The sequence below is a fragment of the Cryptomeria japonica genome, chromosome 2 (genome assembly GCF_030272615.1).
Source record: "Cryptomeria japonica chromosome 2, Sugi_1.0, whole genome shotgun sequence".
NCBI lineage: Eukaryota > Viridiplantae > Streptophyta > Pinopsida > Cupressales > Cupressaceae > Cryptomeria > Cryptomeria japonica.
Window position 1 is genome coordinate 647,470,846 of NC_081406.1, and position 25,042 is coordinate 647,495,887.

Here is a 25,042-nt window from a genome sequence, read left to right on the forward strand (position 1 = left end):
CGCATTATGCATGCGGTCGGCTTTTGTCCTCCCTTTCAGAGCCATATATATTTTGACAATCCATACCTATAAATCCAATGGAAGCGCAACTCCTTCGCTCAGTGATTCAACCAAGGACATTGTGATGCCACGATCGACATGGATTTACATCGTCGAATATTTTGTTTCGCCTCCATTGCGTTCTGCATGTAGCTCCCGTACGAAATATATCCGAAATTTTCGCAAAATTGAGTTTTCATTCAAATTTTATTTTTTATTTTTTGAAAACTATGCCCATAACAGGTGACCGCTGATGTTAGTCAATTCGTGGACGCAATAAAGCCGGTTACCAAAAATGTAAACCGCGTGGCCATTTAAAAAATAATAATTTGAATACTGTGCCCATAACACGTGTCCGTTGATGTTAGTCAACTCGTCGACGCAATCAAATCGGTTACAAAAAATGTAAACCGCGTGGCCGATTGTATGTTAACCGCCTCACTCAATGTAACCGTCGCATCGTCGTGACATTGGTCGGGAAAATGTTAACCGCTTCAAACGCAAAAAGACAACATCATCCACGTCATTGCCGCGGCAAATACCTCCATGTCATTGTGGTCCAGGCACGTCGATCATGAACATTTCGGACATGAATGGTATGCCTTCGGCATCATGTAGAGGCATTACCGTTTTGGAGCCAGAATAGCAACAGCCCCATACCTGCAAGCAAAAACAGTTGGAAGTGAATGCAGGTAAGAAGGATTTGACATGATAAATGTGGAGCAAAACAAGTAGCAAATGACCACAAACTTACATTTACTTGCGCATTCACATGCCGAAGAACTAGGGTGTAACCATTGTTGAAGTGCCGAGGTATAGCGGTCGCCAAAGTTGAAGGAAGACTGGTGCTCAAAGCGAGCATGTTTGGATAAACACTTTAACTTGCAAAGACCCCGGGCAAACACATTCTGGTGCATAATGAAAAGAAAACTCGAAAAGACGTGAGAGAGAAAGGAATGAAAGTTGGCTTAAATGGTGAGGAGGCAAGAGCATTGAAAGAATTTGTGCTCGAAATTTGTGAGCAATGCAATGGAAATAAGAAAAGCGACACAGAGCTAATGCAATTGCAAGGAAGAGCGTAAAGTGATAACAAAAATTGGATAAAAGAGTGGCCATGTGGCTACAATGTCCATTTGTGACGACATGCCATGCAAGTTGTGGAGGTGGGCTAGCACAAATAACAATCACCTACCAAAATGATAAAATCTTGACACTTTAGATTAATCAACACCAAACACGTGACAAACACACTGAAAAATTAACTTGGAGGGACACGTGGACCTCCGAAATTAGGATGGCACGGAGAGTATAACATGAATAGATTGAAGCAGCAGTTGGGTTTCGTAATACTTTTTCTGCAAACTCAGCCCATTCTTTCAAAGCAGCATATTGAAAGCACATTCTTGAGGTAAGTCCCTTGCCATGGTTATAATGATCTTTTTGGGTGAATCCGTATACGGCCGGATCGTTTTTTGTTGTATTTTATATCATTCTGAAACAATTTTGCTGTTATTTGTTGTTGAATGACCATTTCGTTTGGCGAAGCGGCTCTTTTAGTTTTGCATACCTATATGTTTCTTCATGAAGAGATGTCTTGAACTATTGGAAACCGAAATACAGATTTAATATCGTAAATTTGGGGTTTGTGCTTCGACTGTTGAGAGATATGAAGTCAATTAATCTATCTTGTTATTTTTGTTGTGCTTCAGTGAAATTCATAAGTACCAAAAGAGCACTGAGATTTTAAACAGGAAGCTGCCTTTCCAGAGGTTGGTTCGAGAAATTGCACAGGGTTTCAAAGTATGAACAAGCAATAGGCTAGATTTGTGCTTTTTTGGTTTGGGATTCTTTGTCGAAACATGTATTAAGGAATTTATGTGGTTTTAAAGCTTTACCAGCTTTTAGTGGCTTCTTGCGAGGTGAATTTAATTTCTGTATGGTGAATAGTTTTCTTTTGTTGCGATTAGGGTTTTCAGAATGCGGTATGATCGTCGAATTGAATGATGAATTGATTTTGTTAATATATTAATTTGATGACTTTGCATTTGTAGATAAATTCTTCAATTTCAATTCCTCCTTTAGAATTCATCAAGTGAGTTGGATGTTGTATTTCACTTGATTTGAACGTACAATGTTGGTTGTCCTGTGGGATTTAAGTTGTGGTCAAGCTAGAGTTAATGTCATTCGATAATTTTTTCTTTATTTATATACTTTTTGTGTTTGAGTGAGTGTAGTTATGTGTTGTACCTAAAGTTTTCATGGAGAAACATCATATGATGGTTGAGGAATGCATACTTTGCCACACTCTTACGATTTTAAAAGTGTTGCATAGACAACTTTTAGTATGGGTATCACAATATTGAACTTCTTATCGAAGGCATTACTAAATTGCGTTAAATCAATATTGCGCTAAGGATGTCTAAAGAGATTATAGGCTCCAGTCTTATCCCAGGCAATGCAAAAGGCCAGTCTGTCCTGTAATGGGCAGAACTTGTTGAGTGTGCAACTCTAAGATGTTCAACTTACTGGAAACCGTTTACTCATCAGTTTGTCAATTGTAGCGTCTTCTATCTACTTCTAATATCCTATGAGTTTGTCTGGTTGGGAATGTTCCACAGCTTGCCATCTTGCTATTATTATCCATTCAAACTGTGTACTGAGGGATATTTTTGATGGACGTGTCTAGTTAATTGCCATTGGTTGTCATGATGGACTTCTGTTCTGCCATGTTATTGGGATTGTCTATTCATATTTATTGTGGTGAGAGGGTTTCTTAAATTCTTTTGATGGATAGGGTGGAGTACGTTGCCATTGAACTATATCGTTTTACACACTGATGCCATTTATTAATTGAACATTCTCATATATGATCAGTTGGACTGGTAACTCTGGTCTTCAAATAAATTTTATTCATGTTAATCAAAATTGTCATCTTAAAATGAAAAATAGTGCATTTGTAAGAATAAACACCTGATATATTTTAATCAGTAGTAATATTGTTGTCTCAACTCAAAGTCACATCTAAAAATATTTCATAGTTATTAAGATTCATGTCAACCTAACAAGAAGTTGAAGACCATTAGCACTTTGTAGATAAAATTGCTTATCTTTATTGCATTAATAGATGGTGATGTAAAGAACGGGAATTGATAATATGGAAATGCTTACAACGCTTAACCTCAAAAGCAACCTTCCAAAAGCAAAATTTCTTCTCTGTAAGAAAACATATAGGCAAGATACTCTGCGGCAATTGTATTCAGTAATCCAGGAAACTAATATTATAAGTAGTGTTCTACACAAAGTGTGCCTAAGACATTGACATCATCAAGACATGCTAACTGCGCCCAATGGAAAAGCACTGTCCTAACCTGATGACAGTGCTAGGAGCAATTAAAGAAGAAAAATATTGAGATTCTTTTAGCTACTAAATCTCAAATCAGACGACTCAAGCTCAAATCTAGTTTTGAAAACTTGTGGATCTACATTGTCTATACTTCTAGGTTTTCTCAAATACCTTAAAAGTTAAATAGTATTTATTGAGAACCATTAATGTTATCAGATCCTCTTGATATACCCCTCGCCTAAGCCCATACACCCACAAATGATCTCAAGTTTTACTTGCAACTTTGAATCAACTAAATTATTAATACCATTCTTTGTTTTCTTTATATCCTGCCAAATCTGCAATTTCTAGACATGAAGCACATGCCACACTTGCACAACAATTGCAGATACACTAGGCATGCTGACTTGATGTAACTTGGATTTAAATATCTAATGGAGTTGACCTTGACAAGACAGTTTGCCTTCTACTGAAGAAATATAGCTCAACGTCCAGCTTCCTATTGTCACCTGGAGCCTTTTAAACAAACCTATGGATCCAACTTGGACTTTTCAATGGGTCTCTTGGAGAGGTCAAAGATATTGTATAGCCTATTGAATGTTAACCACCAAAATTTACAACATACATTACAATAGCATTTGATAACTATAATGGTCCAGTATGGGGTGAAACAAACCTAAAAATTATACCAATATGATCTATATCACATGAGAATTGTAGACAATAACACTAGCCATGACATGAGATATCACCTTACATATATTTTAAGGCCTGACATTGAATAAAACCACAATCAATATTATTATATTAGTAAAAATGAAATACAAGGGCTCATATTTACAACATTGTTTACAGTCAAATCCATAAAATGCTTTCATATGGAGCCTACATTCTTTTTTGGTTGCCATTCTAGAATGAAAACAATTCATACAACTTTATTAGAAAGAGAGAAGAATCTTGCCTATAATTGTTCTTAGAATAGTAGATTTAGGTATGTACAATTAGTTGCACACTTGGACAAAGTTCATATAATGGATATGGTATTGAACTTTGATCAATGCAAAATGGATGCTAATGTTAATTTAAAATTGAAGAGAAACAAACAATTTAATTACAATCAATTCTATCATATTATTCATATAATAATATGTGGCTATTAAGATTCTTCAAAAGTGACACTTTCAAAAAATAAAAAAAAAGAAATTCAACAAAATTTGAAAGATTGTTAAATAATATTTATATCTAATTATACGATACAATGATTATTTGTACAAATCAAAATTCATACTTGTCAAAGTGTGTATAGATATATGTTGCTATATAACTAACTAATTATGTAATATTGGAATACATTTAAATTTTACCTTTAATTTCATATTGGCATATCCCTTGAACTTCTTATAGGTGCAAGTGCTAGCGTAAGTCCAAGCCCATTGTTTGTGAGTGAAAACCCTCTAGAGAAAAGCTCAGTTGTTCGTAACCATGATTATCCCTGTGCGATGTTTCACCTGTGGAAAGGTAAGTAAATCTCTTTATTCTTTCTACTGCTTGGTTTGGCCTGTGTTCAGTTGGTTATTTAGTGATTTGTTTTTCATTGTAGGTGATTGGGAACAAATGGGATCAGTATCTTGATCTTCTTCAGGCCGATTATCCTGAAGGGTGAGTTTTTTTTGCCTCTTCATTTTTTCTTCTCTAACCATATCTAACAAATTCCTAATATGGTTACTATAGGAATATGCCTTGGAAATTTGGAATAATTATTAATGTTATTAATGCATTTTGAACTAAATGTGAATGATGTTTATATGGATGCATATATTATCATGAAATCTTGATATTTATGTTAATGCTTTGGATGTTATCATATGCTTTTATTTCTGAATGATTACTAATTTTGTTGTAGTACCTAAACTAGGATTATCTTAAATGATGTATTACATTTGACAATATTTTCATTAAAATTATGCTTATAAATGAAGACCTCAAGAAGGGACATTACAATTGGTATCAAAGTCCTGATCTTGCCATCCTAAGGATCAAGAAGAGTAGTTTATGCAGTTAATCCAAAGAGCCCAAAGGGTAGTGGAAAGAGAAAGAAGGAAACTTGCAACAAGTAACAACCCTACTCAAGGCAATAAAATGAGTGAACATCTAGGAAGTGAGTTGAGGACCTTCATGCAACAAGAGGACAACTTGGGCCTTCATGGAATAAAACAAGTTCTTCTCCCAACCCTGCTAAACATGAATAACACAATCAGTAATTTTAGACCCAACCAAACTAATGGGAGGGGTGTCAATTCAAATCACCCAAAAATAACAATAGAACACCACAAGGGTCAACACCTATGTTAACAAGACTCTCATTCTTACCCAGGGAACGACCAACAAGTGAAGAAGAAGAAATCAATCCACTAAATGAATTTGATGTATATGTTGAAGCGTACTCAAGACTTGACCTTGAAACTAGGAGAAATATCCTATTTAGGGAGTATTGTGATGTTAGGGCACAAAATACCCTTAGAAAGGAAAAATATAACCTAATAAAGACTAACGCCAAAGGGTAAGTAAAATGACTCTCGCCAACTTTGATGGATCAAGAAAAGTCATTGTACATTCATGGATCCAAAAGTTGGACACCAATTTGTCCTTTTGTCCCACGGTGAAAGAAGATGCTATCAAATTTGCCATTTTACTTTTGGAAGGGGTTGCACCTGATTGGTGGCATCATGGTATTATTAATCAAGGTCACCAAAAAATAACAACCTACAATGAATATATACAAAAGCTGATAGATCGATTTGATAAAAAATTCCAGAAAAGCACTTTAAAGAATGTACCCAATTGAATTAACAAGGATTGGTAGAAGACTATGTGGTTGAATTTCAGAAGATCTCAGTCATGGAACTTGGAGTTATCGAGAAAAGGCTAACATACCTATTTATCGAAAGGGCTTTCAAAATTGATATGTGGTTTGGTGGGCGCCCTTGACCCCACAACTCTTCAAGATGTAATTCAAAAGGCCTTGAGGTTGAACACAACAACAAAAGAAAGGAGCTATGCAAAGAACATTCCTTCAAGATCACATAACCAACCCTCCTACAAAAGAAATTGCCAACCAAGGACATTACCTTCTCGATCATACACAACATGGGAAGACAAGTTAGAATTTCGAAAGAAGGGATTATGTTTTAATTGTAAGGAAAAGGAGTGCCAGGACATAGGTGTAAAAAAAGAGGACAGCTACACAGCTTCGAAGCATTATCGAACGAAGAAATGAGTGAAGAAGAATTGGAAACTCAAAAAGACAAGACGATGAAGAAGATGGAACATTAGACTTACTCTCAAAGGCACCCAAATAACACCCTTTCCGAATCCATAGTGTTCTACAAGGACAAAAAGTGGTTGTCCTAGTAGATAGTGGTGCTATCCATAACTTCATTGATGAAGGGTTGGTAACAAGGATGAAATTAGAAACCGATGATTTTGAAGGATTCAAGGTGGCCATGGCAAAGGGGTTCACTACCTCGTGCACACAAATAATCCAAAAATTGAGCATCACATTAGTAAGACATCAAATTAAGGAGGACTTCTATGTGGTAGATACGGGTGATATTGATGTGGTGTTGGGCATCCAATGATTCCACTCTTTAGGGAGATACTACCAAGACTTCCAAAAGATGGAACTTTGCTTCCAGCACAATGGTTTGGAGGTAATTTTCCAAGGCTTATCTGATGGGACCCTAAGGGTAGTATCATCCAAAAGAATGGAGAGAGTGTTCAAAGATGGACAAATAGAGTGGGCCACACAATGTATGATACTTGAGAGATCCTCATCCAATGAAGGATAAAGTATACATGTAGACATTTAACATATCCTAAACAAACACAAGAAAGTTTTTAGCAACATTCCTCTGGGACTTCCACCAGAGAGCGGTTTCGAACATACTATTGATCTTGAAGAAGGGGCAAAACCCGTTATCATCACACCCTACCAACCTCCAAGAAAATATTAAGAAGAAATTGAGAAAACCATAAAAGAATTATTGGAAATGAGACATATTCATCCTAGTTCTAGCCCCTTTGCTTCTTGTGTAGTGTTAGTCAAAAAGAAATGTGGTACAATGTGGATGTGTATTGACTATAGGGCCCTTAATAAAAAGAACATTAAGAACTGTCACCCCATATTCCTAGTGTAGATGAACTTATTCACCTAGGTATGGGATACCATCAAATTAGGGTGAGGAAGGAGGATGTCCCCAAAATAGTCTTTAGATGTCATTTCAGGCATTTTGAATTCCTAGTCTTGCCATTCGAACTAACCAATGCCCTTGCTTCTTTCTAATCTTGCATGAATCACCTATTTAGCAAACAACTAAGAAAATTCTTGTTGGTGTTCTTTGAAGACATTCTGATTTATAGCAAAACTTGGGAGGATCACTTAAGACACATAGATGAAGTACTAGGAATACTCAAATGATAGTCATTATTTGCGAAAATTTCCAAGTGTGAATTTGGAATGGATGAGAGTTTATATCTAGGGCACAAAATCAATGCCCAAGGAGTTAGTGTTGATGAAGAGGGAGTGGCCAAAACCAAGAACCTAAACTCATCTAAGAGGATTTCTGGGACTTTGCAGCCTTTATAGAATATTCATTAAAGGCTTCTTAAGGCTAACTGCCCCACTAATAGACCTAACCAAGCAAGGTACATTCTCATGGAGTGTGGAGGCCCAACAAGCCTTTGAATAGCTAAAGGAAATAATGAGCTACTGCCTAGTGTTAACCATTTGAGCTAGAATGGGACGCTTCTAGAGAGGGTGTCAGGGCAGTATTGATGCAAAACTAAGTTGCAAGGTTTGTTGGGTTTAGGGCTTGGTACTGGTCCAGTCCTGTTCGGGTTTGGTAACTGGTTCAGTTCGCCTCTGGGTCCGGCTAGGGTTTGCACCCAGGCGAGTCAGTTTCGTCCGGGGTGAACTTGGATACCTGGGCGCACAAATTGATGTATTTTTTTTGCAAAATTTTATAAAATTTATAGCATAAGGGTTTCTTGTTTGTAGAGATGTGTTTCAGACTTGCAGATTTATGTGATCGTTTTGCAGGTTATTATGCAGGTTTAAGACTTAAAATTATTAAGAACGACAACAGACAATAAATAGACTTATTCAAATTTTGTTTTTGTCTGAAGCAAAATAAAACAGAGCAGCAAACAATTGAGTTCTCACCTCTTGTTAACCTTATAAGTGTACTGGAATAGTGCTCAATCACAACAGTAGAATACCCATGCATTAGCTCATTCTGATTTACAATCCTCGGCTTATGAACACAAACAAAAATATTCAGTTTCCTGAGTTCACTTATGATTTACACACTTAAGCAGTTGGACTCACTGAGTACAGAAATCCCTGAACTTGTATCAGACTAATGTGAAATATACACAATACTTTTAATAGAATAGTTGATCTCCACACAGATTTAGAGTCCCAATCTTCTCCTAAAATAAACATAAGCTAAATTGCAATTTGCTTCTTATTCCCACGCCACTTTCATGATCATCAGTAGTCTGATATGATTTGTATATATTCAACACTTCTTTAGTTGTAAGTCACAAACAAGATCTTACAAGTTTATGGTGGTTTGTTGTTTATACGATGCTATGTGACATTCTAATCTAATTCATGCTTCTAGACTGCACACACACACACATATATATAATTTTTACATTGTTTTTGTACTAATGAACCCAAACCCCTTTTCAAAATTTTGCCGAATCCGAACTAGTGCTCAAAGCCAAACGGGCAGACAACTTAGATGCAAAACAAACATCTTATAGCTTTCAAAAGTCTCAAACTTAAGGAGATCGAAAACATACCCATAGCCAAGTTTAGGCAACATATGGTTTGTGGAAGATTTGTTGTGAAAATTGATCATAATAGCCTAAGATTCTTCTTGAACCAAAAGGATTTGAATGTTAGGCAGCAGAAATGGGTTAGCAAATTGCAAGCCTGTGACTTTGACATTGAATATATGAAGGGAAAATAATGTTGTGGTCGATGTTCTATCTCAAATATCCCGTCTATGTTCCATGACAAATATCTCTGCAGATTGGAAGAACGCAATACTTGTAGAGTATTCTAGGGATGCATTGGCAAATGACATATTAGAAGGGAAGGTACAAGATGAAAAGTTCAGAGTAGTAGAGGAGCTCATCCTCTATAAAGATAGAATATATATCACTTCAAGATCAAGAATGAAACAAAAGGTTATGAGGGCATACCATGATACCCCTTTAGCAGGTCATCAAGGATACTATAAAACTTACAAGCAAATAAGGGAGAGATTCCTGTGGAAAGGTCTTAAAGGAGATGTCTTGAAACATATTAAGGAATGTATGGTGTGCCAGAAGAACAAAGTAGAACAAACATTTCCCGCCAAATTACTTCAACCCCTACTCATACCTAGTTAGAAATGGGAAATTATCTCGATGGATTTCATTATAGGACTTCTGAGGGTTGTGGTGGATCTGCTAAGTATGCTCATTCCTTGCAATGTCCATCGAATATAGAGTACCCTAGGTGGCAGATGTCTTCTTTAAAGAAATTTTCAAATTGCATGGTTTACCCAATAGCATTGTCAGTGATAGGGATAGTAGATTCCTTAGTTTGTTTGGCAAGAGCTCTTCAAGCTACCTGGAACTAAACTCTCCCCAAGTAGAAGTTATCATCCACAAACCGACAAACAAATTGAGATTGTCAATAAATGGCTTGAGGGGTATTTAAGAAACTACCTCACATGACAACAAAGCGCATGGATCAAATGGGCCTTAGAGAGTATTGTTATAATACCACTCATCACATGTCAATAGGGGTGAGTCATTTCATGGCATTATATGGGTACGCGGCAACAACATTTGAAGATTTAATTCTCACTGGAAGTCGAGTTCTAGGAGCTAGAGACTTGGTGCAACAAAGTATAGACATTTTGAATGCACTTAAAGATAAATTGCACCACAAGATTAACATAAGATATATGCTGATTGACAAAGAACTGGAAGAATGTTCAAAGTGGGAGACTTAGTCTTCCTAAGATTACAACCCTATAAACAATCTTCTATCAAGTAGAGTGGTCCTGAAAACCTCAAGCCATGATTCTATGGCATGTATAAGATTGTGCGAGGGTCAACAAAGATGCAAATGAATTGGAGTTGCCAACAAATAGTCGAATTCATAATGTCTTCGATGTATCATGCCTTAAGGTGTTAGGGCAGCATGTTACACCATGTCCGGAGTTACCCCATTTGAAGACGAATGGAAATTAATTTTGGCACATGAGGCTATCCTTGATATGCAAGAACAGAAATTTATGTAGAAGGTTATTCCAAAATATTTGGTTAAATGGAAGAATTTGCCATTGGAAGAAGTCACTTGGGAGGGATTAGGATTTTTTTATCATGCTAATCTTAAGTTGCTTGTGAATAAGGAATCTTGGGAAGGGTGGACTGTCATGCCTCCGCCATGGAGGCTTCAACAGACCCATCACAACATTTAATCTTATTTTCTGCCTTTAAAAAGGGCATAGGAAATTAATCCACCAACAAGTTATTAATGGACATGACTTGCCAGCAAATCCTTATGGGTATTGGCAACAATTCTATCTAGGGACATTTTGTCTTATGCAGGCAGTTCTTGGTGGGAAGAGTTATGTCCCTTGCAAAAGGGATGATGGTTAGCAAAGGATGTGTCTCTCTCTCCCCAAAACAAAGATATAAATTGTGAGAAATTTCCACGGGAGAAGGCATGAAGTCAAATCTGAAAAAAAAAAGGAAAATTAAGATACAAAGGCAGAAATAATTATTATCATCAACAATAAAATATTGTGAGGTAAGTTTAAGAATAGAGATAGATTATAAATATATAGATGCATAGATATACCTTGCAGAAATTAAGTAATTGCTCATAGTACCTTTTAAGAATAATTAATAGCAATTTCATATAGCTTCTTGGGTTTGAATTTATTAGAAATGGCTTGCAAATAGGAAGGATAACTGGCCTTTTGAGTTAACAAGAGGTGAAGAACTGTTGACGTGTATTTTGTACACAATCATACACAGAATAAAATACCTAAAGGCATCTTATCCTCTCTTGAGAAAATAGTCTCTAACTGCTGAAGATCTGCAAAAAGGATCAGTTAGATGGACTCCAAGGTTCTTTTAGTGGGGTCTCCACGTGTGGACAAGCTTTTTAGTGGTATGATGTGATTTGCTGGAATCACAAGGGGACTTACATTGAACTTCCGATCTGCTTTGCTGGACACAGGCTCTTACTAACTTAGATTTAAAAAATGGAAAAAGGATAAGGGCGAAGAGAGGATCTAATCCTAATACTAAGAATGTAGGAGCAATGATTGATTTTTGATGAAACTCTAACTAGGTCTTGTTTTGACATCAATGGAACATCTACACAAGACTAGTGCGATCTTCTAGGGAAGCTTTATGATGTTCAAATCATCACCGCAGGCATAGATACCATCCAAGTTGATGCATATCAATGAAGAGACAACAAATTGAAATTGAGCTTAGGCTGAATGATTCCAGTTGACTACGCAAGGCAAGTCTGCAATCAACAAACTGCTAGTAGTATGGATGTACGAATTCCACCACCAATCAATCACACTTCCTCCATTCATCTAATTATCTACCATCTAAGATTGAAGACTTCAACAAGAAACCATGCAAATTGCAAGAAAACGACATATTTCACCATTACTTCAATGAAAATGGAGTTTGTTTACAATCAATGGCAACAATTTCTTGCCTTGTCCTCCTATTCTACTCTAATTGCTATTCTATCAACTATATTCTAACTCTTCCAACTATTTACAACTCTCTCTAATTCTATCTAAAATTCCACCTTTACAAAATGAAATGCCTGGGCTTATATAGTGCCCACAATACAATTTGATGGCTTAGATCAATTCAAGATCAATGGCCAAGATTTTACAATGAAAACCCTAATTAGGGTTTGTTACAACCATTACATAACATTTAATGCTTGACCAATGATAAAATTGTATTGCTTGGACACATGTCCCTTTTAGAAAAATCGACCAATGGATAGCCGGGGTAGGTACATCGGAGTTTGTGCCACCTTCCATGAGTTAAGTACATTGAATCTGGACATGCTGAGATGGACTTCACTGATTGGAGAAATGATGACTAGGACGCCACCTCATCTGACACTTGAAGCTTGCTAGATATTCAATTTGATGTCGTTGAGAGGCTATCTTTAATTAACTCTTGTTCTAACTCCTTTTGTCCTTGATGTGCAGGATGACGATGTACCTCGCCTTGGAACGCTGGATTGAAAGAGGTCGCCCATGTCTTGGCTTGATCGTCCTGGCGAAGATCGTCCTGGCAAAGACCGTCTTGGCGAAGACCGTCCTTGATCCGGCTTGATTTTCCTTGAAGAGACCTCCATTTGATGCCTACACAACATTTCAAAATTAGTACCATGATTTTGCAATACATAACATAAATTAGAGAGCAATTTTTTAGGAAACTTAATGATAAGTCCTTTATTAATCATTTCCTAAAAAAGACTGAGCTAAGGAAAAACAAAATTACAAAATTAAGGCAATGACAATCAAAATTCGAAATTAAAACAAGAGATCTTGCCATACCTTACTTGAGAGCTTAACTCTAAAATGCAAAATGAATAAAATTCGCCTAGGCGAAATTTGAAATAAGATGGTCTTGATGTGATCTTCAAAAGAACGTTCCTCTTATCAACTTCGCCACCCTTCAAGTCTTGGACGTGATTTCCTCTTCAAGTTAGCAATTTCGCCATCTTTGATATGTCTTTGACGTCCTAGGCAACTTCGCTCAAATGGAAACTTCAAGTTCGCCTCTCCTTTGGATAGTAGTTTCGCACCACCTTTGATTGAATTCGCTCCTCTTCTTGAATGATAATTTCGCCCTTCCTTTGTATGAAATTCGCTCCTCTTTTGCCTTCTCCAAGTTGCATATGAGAGATGATAAATGATGATGTGAAAATGAAATAAACACCTTCCTTTATAGGCGCTCACCTTCATATTGACCTTAGGCCGACTTTTTGCAAAATATAGCAATTAAAACGATTTTTAAATAAATAATAAAGGCCGACCTTGACAAAATAAACCCAAGCGCTCCCTTTTGATTTTTATTAAATTAATAATTAATTATTAAATGCCTTTATTTTTAATTAATAAATTTCGATTTTTTACAAAGGCAAAAAATAATTAATAAATACATACCATGCGCTATTTAAATGCTTTTAATTAAATATCGATTTTTTTCTAGCATTTAAATAAATTTAAAAAATGTTTGTTTAGCGCCCAAAAATGAAAAAGTGGGAAGATACGTACCTCATCGCCCTGGTCCCTGACTGAGGGACAGGAGCGATTTTGCTCTTGTGGGCCTCATTTCACTTCATCACCTTCGAAAATTATATTCAACGGATTCGCAATGCCTCCTTTCATTCATTCATGCCTTGAGATCGGTTGAAATTTGGCGAGAAAATCATCTACAACAAAAATCGCTCTGGTCCCTTCCTGAGGGACAGGAGCGAACTTAAGCATTTTGGTCCTTTGTTGACGTTTGATAATCTTCAATTTGTCTTCAACGGGTTCGATTGACCTCCTTTCTTGCCCTCGAACATAAAATTTGCTTGATCTTTGCCCAGATCGTACCTTATGAAGAACTTCGCTCTGGTCCTTCAGTGAGGGACAGGAGCGAATTTGACCCTCTAGGCAAAACTTCATCATCTCATTGTTTTTGATCAAGTCTGGATGCTCTATCATGCTCATTTCGTCCTTCACCATGCCTTTGATGTCTCGATTCGTCCAAACAAGGTCAGGAATGGCTCAACTAAGCATTTTCGCTCTGGTCCCTTGGTGAGGGACACGAGCGATTCGCCCTGGTCCCTTGGAGAGGGACACGAGCGCATTTCGCTCTGGACCCTTGGAGAAGGACACGAGCGAAATTTGACTTTTCGCACTCTCGATCAGGACAATTTTAATGGAATATAACATTTAAGTATAAGTGACATTTCCTTCTATGTTTCTTCTTTCTTATACTTTAAGTTATATTCCATATATACTTTCAGGATGTTTGAGAGTGGTTTCAGACCTCCAGGAGCTATATTGCAAAATCTAGTTTTTGGAGGTTTTTTCAGTTTCCAGACTTAGTCAAATTTCAGGGTCAGGACATTCCAGACTTAGCCAAATTTCAGGATCAGGACCTCACTCAAGCCGGACTTGGTTATCCATGTGATCTCCCCGACAGCACTTCAAGTTATATTCATTTGATAAAATGTACCTCTTTGGACCTTTTCACATCGTCAAGACGTTAAAATCTTGCAAGGACAAAGCAAAATTGGATTTGTAGCTCCGGTCCTTCACTGAGGGACAGGAGCGATTTAGGCAATTAGCACTGTTATGGACGTCCCAAAAATCTTCAATTTATATTCAACGCATCCATCTCATGTTCTTCCTTGCTTTTGAACGTAAACTTGCCTTGACCTTTGTCTGGATTTTGCATAATGAAGGAAATCGCTCTGGTCCCTGGGAGAGGGACGAGAGCTACAAGGTACCTCGCCCTGGTCCCTTGGAGAGGGACAGGAGCGATTTGGTCAATATAGGTCATTCTCCTTCATTTTTGCATCTCAAATTATATTCATTTGGCAAAGCATCTTCCTTTGGACGTCCTCAAATCATTAAGTCATCAAAATCTTGCAAGGACAAGGCGAAATTGAATTTGTAGCTCCGGTCCTTCACTGAGGGACAGGAGCGATCTTTCCCCTGGAGGCATTTCTGTGCTCATGAAAATCTTCAATTTATATTCAATGGAAAGATCTCGCCTTTCTCCATCACTTCCAATTCGTAATTCATCTTGACCCTGCAAGAATAGTAAGATATTTGAAAACGAGCTCCCGTCCTTCACTAAGGGACAGGAGCGATTTTGCTCCTACAGGCCAAAATAACATGATTTTACACATTTTAACACTTCACAAGGCGAAAACAAATCATTTGAAATGCCTAGGATCAAAAATCAAAAATGTCAAAATTTGGTCAAAAATATTCAATTGGACAAAAATTCACATTTCATCTTCAACACTTAGACAAATTTAAGCTCTGCATTCAAAATTCCAATTGAAAATAGACCATTCTGGCGAATTCATTTCATTCAAAATTTGCATTCTAGAAAAGGAAATTCAAAAAGATCCCAAAACTGACTGGATTTTGGTCCGAAAAGACGGTAATTAAAACCCTAAGGCTTGACCCTAAATCCAGACAACTAACAAACTAACAAAACCCTAGAAAAACGAAAGCAAAAGCGAGCGAAAAACGAGCAAAAAACATGGGTCCCCATTTGCAATGGGGCGATGTGTGAAAACGTCACAACAAGAACCAACCATTCCTTCATCAAGTACGCTACCCCAAGATGCAACGCTCTCAGGCTGAGAGGCATAAGGGTGCTCTCAGGCTTGGTGAGGAAGGCAATCTTCATGCTTCTTATCAAGCACACAATCCTGAGATGGATGGATTGAGGATCCTGCCATCCTTGTTGTTTGGGAGGTGAATGAGTGCTCCTAGGCTTGATCAAGGAAAATGGTGTGCCTCTAAGGTGGATTGAGGGACGAAGTGGACTGAGATCATGCCATATTTGTGGGTCGAGAGGCAAATGAGTGCGCTTGGGCTTGAGGGACTTTCATGTATGCCACCTTGAGATGCAACACTTGTGGGCTGGGAGATGTATGAGTGCTCCTATGCTTGAGGGTCTTCCCAAGTACGCTACCCTGAGATGGATGGATGAGTATCCACCCATGGTCCCGCAATACAAGGATAACCATTTGTTAGATTGTGGTTTGCAAATGTTTTTAACAAATTGTTATTGCAGTTACTATAGGAATATGCCTTGTAATAATTAATAATGCTATTAATGTATTTTGAATTAAATATGAATGACGTTTATATGGATGCATATGTTATCATGAAATCTTGATATTTATGTTAATGCTTTAGATGTTATCATATGCTCTTATTTCTTAATGATTATTAATATTGTTGTAGGACTTAAACCAGGATTATCTTAAATGATGTATTACATTTGACAATATTTTTATTAAAGTTATGCTTATAAATTTTAATAACCTTCTTAGAATTAAGTGGAAATTGTTATTCTATGGCAAAAATCAGGAAGATCCGAAGAAGGGACATTACACGTTTGGTTCTGATGACATTGAATCAATAACTTACATTCTTTTCATTTGATGATCTACTTCACATTGCAAAGGCATGGCTAGTGATGTCTTGAAATTCAGACCAACAAAAAGCTGGAGCATTGTCAATCTCCTTTAATTGTGTCTTAGGTTCAACATTTGCAGTCTCTCTTATGAATAGCTCTCAGCATGTTGGGCACGTTTTGCATTCATGGTCTTTACTATCAAGGTGGAAATAGAAATGTGCCATTGCTCCAGCTTGCTTACTTGTTGATGTTGGGGGTAAATGATTAAGTGGCATGTTCTTTTTGATTTGAGGATGTGGTCCGAAAGGAATGAAGGGTTTTGTTGATGTATTTTTTATGACACCTCGAACACAAAATAAAATACCAAGTATTCTATTCTCTCTTTAACAAGGAAACCTCATATGCTAAACGTCGTTATCAAATAAGGCATCCCCAAAGGTTACAATGCAAACAATCGACTTTTATGATGGATAAACTCAGTGAAATAATGCGATATCTAACACATAGGGACTTAAGTTTTGCTGGAACTGAAATTTGATTACTAACTCACTTGGAAAATGAAAGACAAAAGGATAAGGTTGGAGAAATCTAATCTAAGATCCTAACAATACAAGAAATGATTGCTGACTTAGTGAAACCAAACCAAGCTTTGTTTCTCCATGAGGAAACAACTACACAAAGATGGTGCAATCTCCTAAGGATACACAAATGATTTTCAAATCACTTATGCACATCAACACCATGAACAACAAGCATAGAGTAATTGAAGTTAAGCTTTCAATATGAGTTTAGACTAACCATGCACTGCAATTTGCAATCAACAAATTCCAAATGGTGTGAACATATAGGCTTCACCATTAATCAACAATAAGATCTTCCATTCAACTAATCAACTCCATATAAACAAATCTGAAACTTGAGAAGTAGAAACCATGCAACATGTTGAAACTCATACAAAGATCCACCATATCTTCAATGAAAATCATGTATTAATTCCACCATAGTCTTGGCAACAATTTCTTGTCTCCTCCTACTGCTACTTCTACTTGCTTCCTAATGCTATCAACTACTAGCTTTTACAAATGAGAAGGCCAAGCCTTATATAGAGGTCTTGATTACAAATGAAGGGCCTAAATTGATTCTAAATCAATGGCCAAGATAATTCAAGGAAACCCTAATTGGGGTAGTTACAACAACCACCTACTTACATTTAATGTTCTCCAACAAGAAAATTACAACACTTTGAATGTACGTCCTTTTAGGAAAAGGACCAATGAGAAAATTACATAGCCTTGATGGCACAATTAACAATAAGTAGATGACGACACTTCATTTGATGTAGTCACATGTCCACTTGTCTTCTTCGTAGGATGAGTTAGGTTCAATGAACTTGGTCATGTCAACGTGGCATCTCCTGATTGGTTGAGGTGAATAGGCGCCACATCAACGTAGATATCTCTTGATACTTGTTTGCCCTCTCGGGTGAATAACTTAAGACACAAAGAACATAACACAGAATAATGCCGTAAATATCAGACAAAGTATATCAGATGTTCTATTCATCCATAAGTGTCTGTTACAAGTTACATTCCAAAGTATAAAAGGGTACCGAGGGGGTGCGAATGCCAACCGTCACACCGCAACTTCCACCCCTCGGTTGCCAACTAACCAAAACAATTACACATAATTAACTAATGTTATTCCCGTGTATAATAATGCCACCAACATCATCCCCCCCAAAAAGAAAAGTCGTCTCCAGGCGACTTACAAAAATGGAGATAATGCAACCTATACAATATATCTAAAAGACTAGGGAGGGGGCTGAGAAAGCGTCCCTGAAGTAGAAGTGTGAGATGTCGGTGTCTGGGTCGCCAAGCGGGCACGAAGCTCATACACCTGCTGGCAATCTCCTCCAGGCGGCCCTGTTGTGCCAGCGATGCCTGTGCAAGCAACCGGGGGAGGTGGTTCATTAACCGGTTTATTGCCGGGCTAACCTCCAGCGCTGTCCACACGACACTTGGTGGGATTTCTGCCTCCGCCGCTTCTCGTCGAACGTATGTCTGAATGGCTACCTGGAGCAAAATCGAAAATTCTCGCGTTGCCGTGTCTTCTCCTGTGTAAAGTTCTATCCGCGCGTCGTCGGCCTCCGGGTTTACTTCACCAACGGGTAGGCCCATTGTGTCTATGTGCCATCCGTGTCTTCCGTTCCCGAGTTCGTCTAGGCAACGGCGCCAGACGGGTCTCTACCTCGGCTGCCAGGCGGGTCTCTACCTCGGCCTTCGTTGTCCGGATCTCAGCCGTCTCTGTGCGGGCCACCTCTAGCTATGCCAACAACTGCGCCCTCCCGGCTGCCCATGAGGCCTGCTGACTGGCCACCTCTCTCTCCAACGCTACTCGAGCAGCCTCCCTAACTGCAGACTCCTGCTGTGTATGCCTCAATGTATAATAGGCATCCTGGTAGACCTGCTCGATCTTGCGGACCACTGCCGTCACCTGACTCTCCACAACGGGCTGACGCAGCCTCCAAGCCTGGAGCATCTCCTCTGTCTCTGTAGTCGGCCACCCTTGAGACTCAAAGCAGGTAGCAAAGGCTGTCGGGCAACCCACCCGCATAAACTGTAGGACCTGCTCTAGCTCCCCCACCACCTGCTGCAATGCTTGCGTCTGAGTGGCGGCCACCACCCGCCTATCCCTCGTTACCATATCAGCCATGTCAGCGAGATAGGTCTCAACATCCTCCGCCGTCTGTGTCGAAGACTGGGAAATCCCTGGTGGAACGGTCACTGCTGTATCCTGCTGTGAAGGTACCGCCTCCGCCACCGAAGGTGTACCATCTCCTGGTGCCTGCCCAGCAGAGGCGACCGCTCCTGCCTCGTTCCCAACTGTGAGTCCATGTGCCTCCCCTGACGAGTCATCCAAGTCGACTACCTCCGCCCTAGTCTCTCGACACGGTGAGAATACAATAGCTCCCTCCGGTTGTGCCAGTGTCATCTGAAACCGTTGTGTGAGCTAGCTCTGCATAGCCTCAAGGTTAGCACGCATCTCTATGACCGGGGGATGGGTCGCTGTCGTCGGCTCCTCCAACAACGAAGCAGAAACAGTCACCACAGCGTCACTACCCACGACGTCTAACCGCACGTGAGGCTCGGTATCCTCCACCTCCGTAGGCCCCTGCTCCTCAACGCCCACTATCTGATGCGGTGACTCCTCCGTCCCTGACTCTGCCATGTCCTCGGTAAGTGCCGCCGTGGTTGGGCCCGACGGTGCTCCTTGGTGCTCGTGCTGGAGGGGACCAAGTGTAACAGGCGTATGGCTCTGCCCGAAGGCCGGAATACAAGTGCAACCTACTCCAGATGTTGGCGCAGTCGTGCCCATCGGTAACAGAGGTGGGGCAAACCGGACTCGTACAGGCTCCTCCGTTGCCTGGCTGCTATCTTCCTCCTCCGAATCCTCCGTGCTGCTGGACTCCCTCCCGCTGTCAGGCTCCCCTGAGGCTGAGGCCCTATCCACCGCCCGTTTCCGCTTTGCAGAAGAGTGCCCAATGTCCAAGTGCCTCCAATACATTATTGGAGGCTCCCCCGCTGTCAACAGTCCCTGCGGCCGTACTTCCAACTCGCCTCCGACACTACTTCCCGCGTGGCCTCCAGGAATAACCCTATAGCGTAATGAGGCATATAGAATGTGCGATGCTGGAGCGTCAAAAACTCATACATACGCTCTGCCAGTAACGCGGCCCAGTCATATACGATGCCATTCATCAGTCCATTCATCAGCATAATCTGAGGGAGGGCAATGTCCGACGCCCTACCCGACCCTGTCAATCTGCTCTTGATGACATCCATAATGTATCTCCAGTGGCCCTCCGCTACAAAAGTCTTACGGATTCCGTGACTCTTCGTGGCTCTAGCCACGCTGTCCAACTCCGCTGTGGTCAAATTCCGGGAGACTAATTTAATCCACTGCTCCTTCTCTTCCTGTGTCATCTTCTTGGCCTTCAAGTCTATTTTCTTGCCCTGGCTGCCCGGAATGCCGAATACCCTCGTGAAATCCCTTGCTTTGAAGGATATAGTGACATCCCTCCGGAGGTATTCAAACGTGCTGGTGCATGTGTGCCTGTCGAAGGTGTCCACCATGAAGTGTAGGGCACCCTCGTACTCCCGGATAGGGAACACGGGCATCCGAATAGCCCACTCTACTTGTGCCTTCCGGAGGTTTTGCTTTACCAGGTCATTATCGGGGGTGTCCTGCCACCATTTTTGGCATTCCAATCCATTCAGGCCCTCGAAAGTAATATTCTATGGCGTCACTGTGTTTTTCGCACTTGCGGCAGCCTGTGGTGCTTTCTGTTTTTGTTTTTGCCGGGCGCTGGCATCCATGGTGCCGCCTGCAACACGCACTCCTGAAGCTAAAACCCTGATATTGCTACCCCTATCCCTCTGGCTGGTACTGGAAGAAGCGTGCAGCTGTTTCTTCCAACTCCTCTTCCCTGCTGAATCCATCGATCTCCCTGCAACTGATTTGTTTAGAAAAATTCTACCCTTCGTAACGGCCCTCTTTTTTTGGCTGCCGCCGTGCAACTGCTTCTTCTTGTGCGTGGCCTGTGTGGTGTCTTTCGGCATGGCTGTGTGCAGATTGTGCTGCTTGGTCTCCCCCTATTTTCCTATTGCGGCTGCTGCGCGTGTTGATTGGTCCGTGCGGTGCGTGGTGCCTCTCCCTTTACCCTTCGCGTCGCGTGGTGTGCCTTCGGCGGTGTGCGGCGTGGTGGCTTCTTCCTTTCCTCAGCGGTGTGCGGCGTTGTCTTGTTCTTTTCCTCGACGTGGTGTGCAGCGTTTTATATTCTTGCGCGGCCTTCGGTGGCTCCCACCGCACGGTGTGACCACCACACGATGGTGTCACCGTCGGTGATTCCACCGCACGGTGGTGTCACCGTCGATGGTGCCACCGCACGGTGGGGTCACCGTCGGTGATTCCACCGCACGGTGGTGCCACCGTACGGTGGCTTTTTTTTTTTTTTTTTTTTGTCATTTTGTATATATATATTTTTTTCAAATTTTCTTTTATATTTCTTTTTTTTTTCAATTTTTCAATTTTTTAGCGGGCTGACTGACTGGGGGGTCCTGGTTCCCTCCATTCGTGATAGATCTTTAATTTCGACCCGTTGACTGCGTCTGGTATCTCCTTCCCGTCCAACGTCCACAACTTTATCGCCCCGTTTGTATTGACCTCACGTATCCGGAAGGGCCCTAACCATCAGACTTTGAATTTCCCAGGTTTAATTTCGTTCTTCCCGTTGAATTTTAACACCAGCTGTCCGGGAGAAAAATTCATTCGCCGGAGATGCTTGTCGTGCCACATCTTCCGTCTTTGCTGGGCTGTTTCTGTCGCCCACTGAGCCATCATCCTTCGTTCGTCCAATTTGTTCAACGCGTACAGCCTCTCCCTCAGGCTTTCCATGTCGCCAAGGCGATTATCGATGGCAATCCGTAGACTCGGCACCATGAATTCAACTGGCACCACGGCTTCTTGTCCATACATTAGCTGGAAGGGAGTCTGTCCAGTAGTTACCTTGTAAGTTGTTCGGTATGCCCAAAGTACTGACGGTAGGCGCTCCTCCCAGTCATCCTTCTCCACTCCGCAAGACTTATATATCACCGACATTATTATTTTATTTGTGGCCTCCGCCTGGCCATTGGCACGTGGGTAGTACGGACTTGAGAATGAGTGAAAAATCTTGAAGTCTGATGTCAACCGGCGTATGACATGGTTCACGAAGTGGCCTCCCCGGTCACTGGTCAACTGAATAGGTATACCATATCGCATAATGATTTGTTTATAAATAAATTTCCCTGTGCTTACTGCTGAATTATCCTGGAGAGCCCTTGCCTCCACCCACTTGGTCAAGTATTCTGTCGCAACTATAATGTATCGGCACCGTCGCACCGCAACTTCCACCCCTCGGTTGCCAACTAACCAAAACAATTACACATAATTAACTAATGTTATTCCCGTGTACAATAATGCCGCCAACAATACTCAACATTATCCAATTGTTTGATGTGATGGCGTATATTCCCAGATGGCATCACTTGATCAATTTTCTAACTTTGATTAACTCTTCTGAAACTATCACAACATCCTTGATCATATTTCATTTTCACATCTTCATGTTTGGGAATCCACCTTGTGATGTCCCTTCATCCTTGGAATCCTGAAATTCTCCTCCTTGGACATTCTTGATCTTGAACTCCTAGATGTAGTTCTTGACTTCATGTTGCAATTGAATCTTCCATAAGGAGTAATCCACTTGCTTGAACTTTGAATTCACCTTGTAGAGGGCAAGGAGACAATGAATAATGAATCCATCTGCTCACTCCTGGTTGATCTCTGGAACCTGCCCTCTCAATCTCCATATCTTGCCTTGGTCAATTTCCAGACTCAAGGTACCAACAAACAAGAACATGTAATATTGAATTTAAAGTCAAATGTAGGAAACACTTAAATTCCTAGAGAAAACAATAGAAATTGGTAGGATCCATTGTGGCAGCAAAAAAACACATGGAAATTCATCACAGGTTCACTCATGTTTGTATTGACTGAACCCACAAGGATATTTGCGAACCTTGTCTGCATCCCTGCTAGAACTGAACTTGGATTTGGATTCAGGATGGATCAGACCCGAACCAATAGCTTTGCATGCTGGAACTGGTAACTTAACCTATGGCTATTAAGTACTATCGGTGCATATACGTTGTTGGGAAACTTCTAGAGCTATTGAAATTGAACTTGGGCAGTTACTAAGCTGTTGTTTGCATTTTAACCTTGAGCGTCACCAGCTTTCCAAAAAATTGTGCATCACCAGTGATGAATTTCCCAGTTGCCAGCCTTCTACAATTTAGGAATACAGGTCTAATCATCTAGTCATTTCCGAGGCATGAAAAAAGCTGAGGCAACATGTTTTTTCAACTCTCCTAAGTGGTTTCCATGATTGTGACAAAAATACAGAGTTAACCCTGGGACACATCCCCAAGTTTTTTTTCATGCCTCCCCGTCCCCGTCCCTGAGATGTCCTGGGGACAAGGGAAACCTAGGGGACATTCCTATAAATTCAGCATATTGACAATGAATTCTATAAGCAATTTGACTTTGACTCTCAATTTAACACGAATTTGGCATAAGAATTCTGCTAGTTCTTATATGTTAAGGTTTTAAGGTTCTATAATGTATATGTGCATGCTTTATCCATGTTTTCATATGAATATTTTAAATTTCCCTATATATTTTAATTTTCCCTATTTTTATGTAGCCGTGCCCTTTGTTGTTCCCTAGCTGTCCCCAAAATTGGCTTGAAAAATCGGCGTCCTGAAAACACATCCCCTTGCCCTCCCATCCCCAAAAGTTGGGGTAACCTTGCACATGATTCCATTGATTGGGTATTAGCTAAGCAAGATGATCTTGTAATTTAACATAATTACCTGCAGTTGCTAGTAGAATTTCTTTCCAATGGCATTGTTATGATGGAATGTGATTGTCGTAATCCTCACCAAGTTTTGTGTCTAATGGAGATTTTGGTATGATAGCTATTTTTGTTCAAATAATTATTACATTTACAATGATGATCCCATGAGGCTTTAAAGATGAAGCTTTAATGTACTCTTTCTGACCACACTTCAAGGCTAGAAAGATGGAATTATAAGAACTCTTTTTCTGTTATTTTTAGGGTATGGTATACATTTCTCTGTGTCATTTTAGTTGGAAGCATTTCATATTTTAGTCGATAGTATTTTATATGATATACTTATTGTTTGCTTATCCTCTACTATATTTGCAGGGATGCTCTTGATGCTTTGGGATTGGTGAGGTATTGCTGCAGGCGCATGCTTATGACTCATGTTGACCTCATTGAGAAACTTCTAAATTACAATAGTATGTTGAATGTTTAAAATATTTACAGGGTTGACATTAGAAGTCCTATATTGTCTTTAACTGTTCAGCTCTCTGATTTCCAATTTTCATTTATTAATTGCACTGAGCTTTGTTTTTGTCTTGCAGCATTAGAGAGAAGTGATGCAAATTAGTCATGAAGCAATTGATGATCCAAGATGTATGCAACTTTGTTTCGATGATCTTGGAACTGGTTATGTTAGACAGGAATGAAAACCAAAACCTTATGTACATTTTATGGGTTTGGCTAGTTTGTGCTGAACTTCAGGTTCTTGATACTTTTTCTAGCATGATGTGTGACCCAGGTTCCAATAATAACTATTGGTTCTTGTGCTTTTGACAGAGTGGTGGTTTGGACTTGTGCATTTGAATGCTTCATATATGTATCACGTTTGATTACAAAGCTTATAATGTTAGAATAGCCACATTTTAAAATTTCCA

General features: G+C 39.9%; 1 protein-coding gene across 5 annotated transcripts; it reads left to right on the forward strand.

Annotated features, from left to right (window-relative positions):
- The first annotated feature begins 648 nt into the window (after positions 1–648).
- On the forward strand, positions 649–25,042 carry LOC131054695 (DNA-directed RNA polymerase subunit 10-like protein). 5 transcript variants are annotated; one of them, XM_057989289.2, is made up of 6 exons: positions 1,400–1,447; positions 1,749–1,808; positions 4,787–4,900; positions 4,983–5,041; positions 24,489–24,583; positions 24,710–25,042. In XM_057989289.2, exons 3-6 carry the CDS (start codon positions 4,865–4,867, stop codon positions 24,733–24,735), a joined length of 216 nt encoding a protein of 71 aa, XP_057845272.1. In that variant the 5' UTR covers positions 1,400–1,447; positions 1,749–1,808; positions 4,787–4,864; the 3' UTR covers positions 24,736–25,042. The 5 variants fall into 5 exon arrangements, with proteins under 5 accessions (XP_057845246.1, XP_057845240.1, XP_057845264.1 ...); XM_057989271.2 differs by having other exon boundaries at positions 1,402–1,447; positions 1,749–1,839; XM_057989263.2 differs by lacking the exon at positions 4,787–4,900 and having other exon boundaries at positions 649–1,447; positions 1,749–1,839; positions 24,489–24,518.

Coding starts and splice junctions, on each gene's coding strand:
- LOC131054695 (XM_057989257.2), top strand. CDS start 1,353: ATGAATAGATTGAAGCAGCAGTTGGGTTTCGTAATACTTTTTCTGCAA. Junction 1,448..1,748: donor ATTGAAAGCACATTCTTGAG/GTAAGTCCCTTG, acceptor GTTGTGCTTCAG/TGAAATTCATAAGTACCAAA. Junction 24,584..24,709: donor GAAACTTCTAAATTACAATA/GTATGTTGAATG, acceptor TTTGTCTTGCAG/CATTAGAGAGAAGTGATGCA.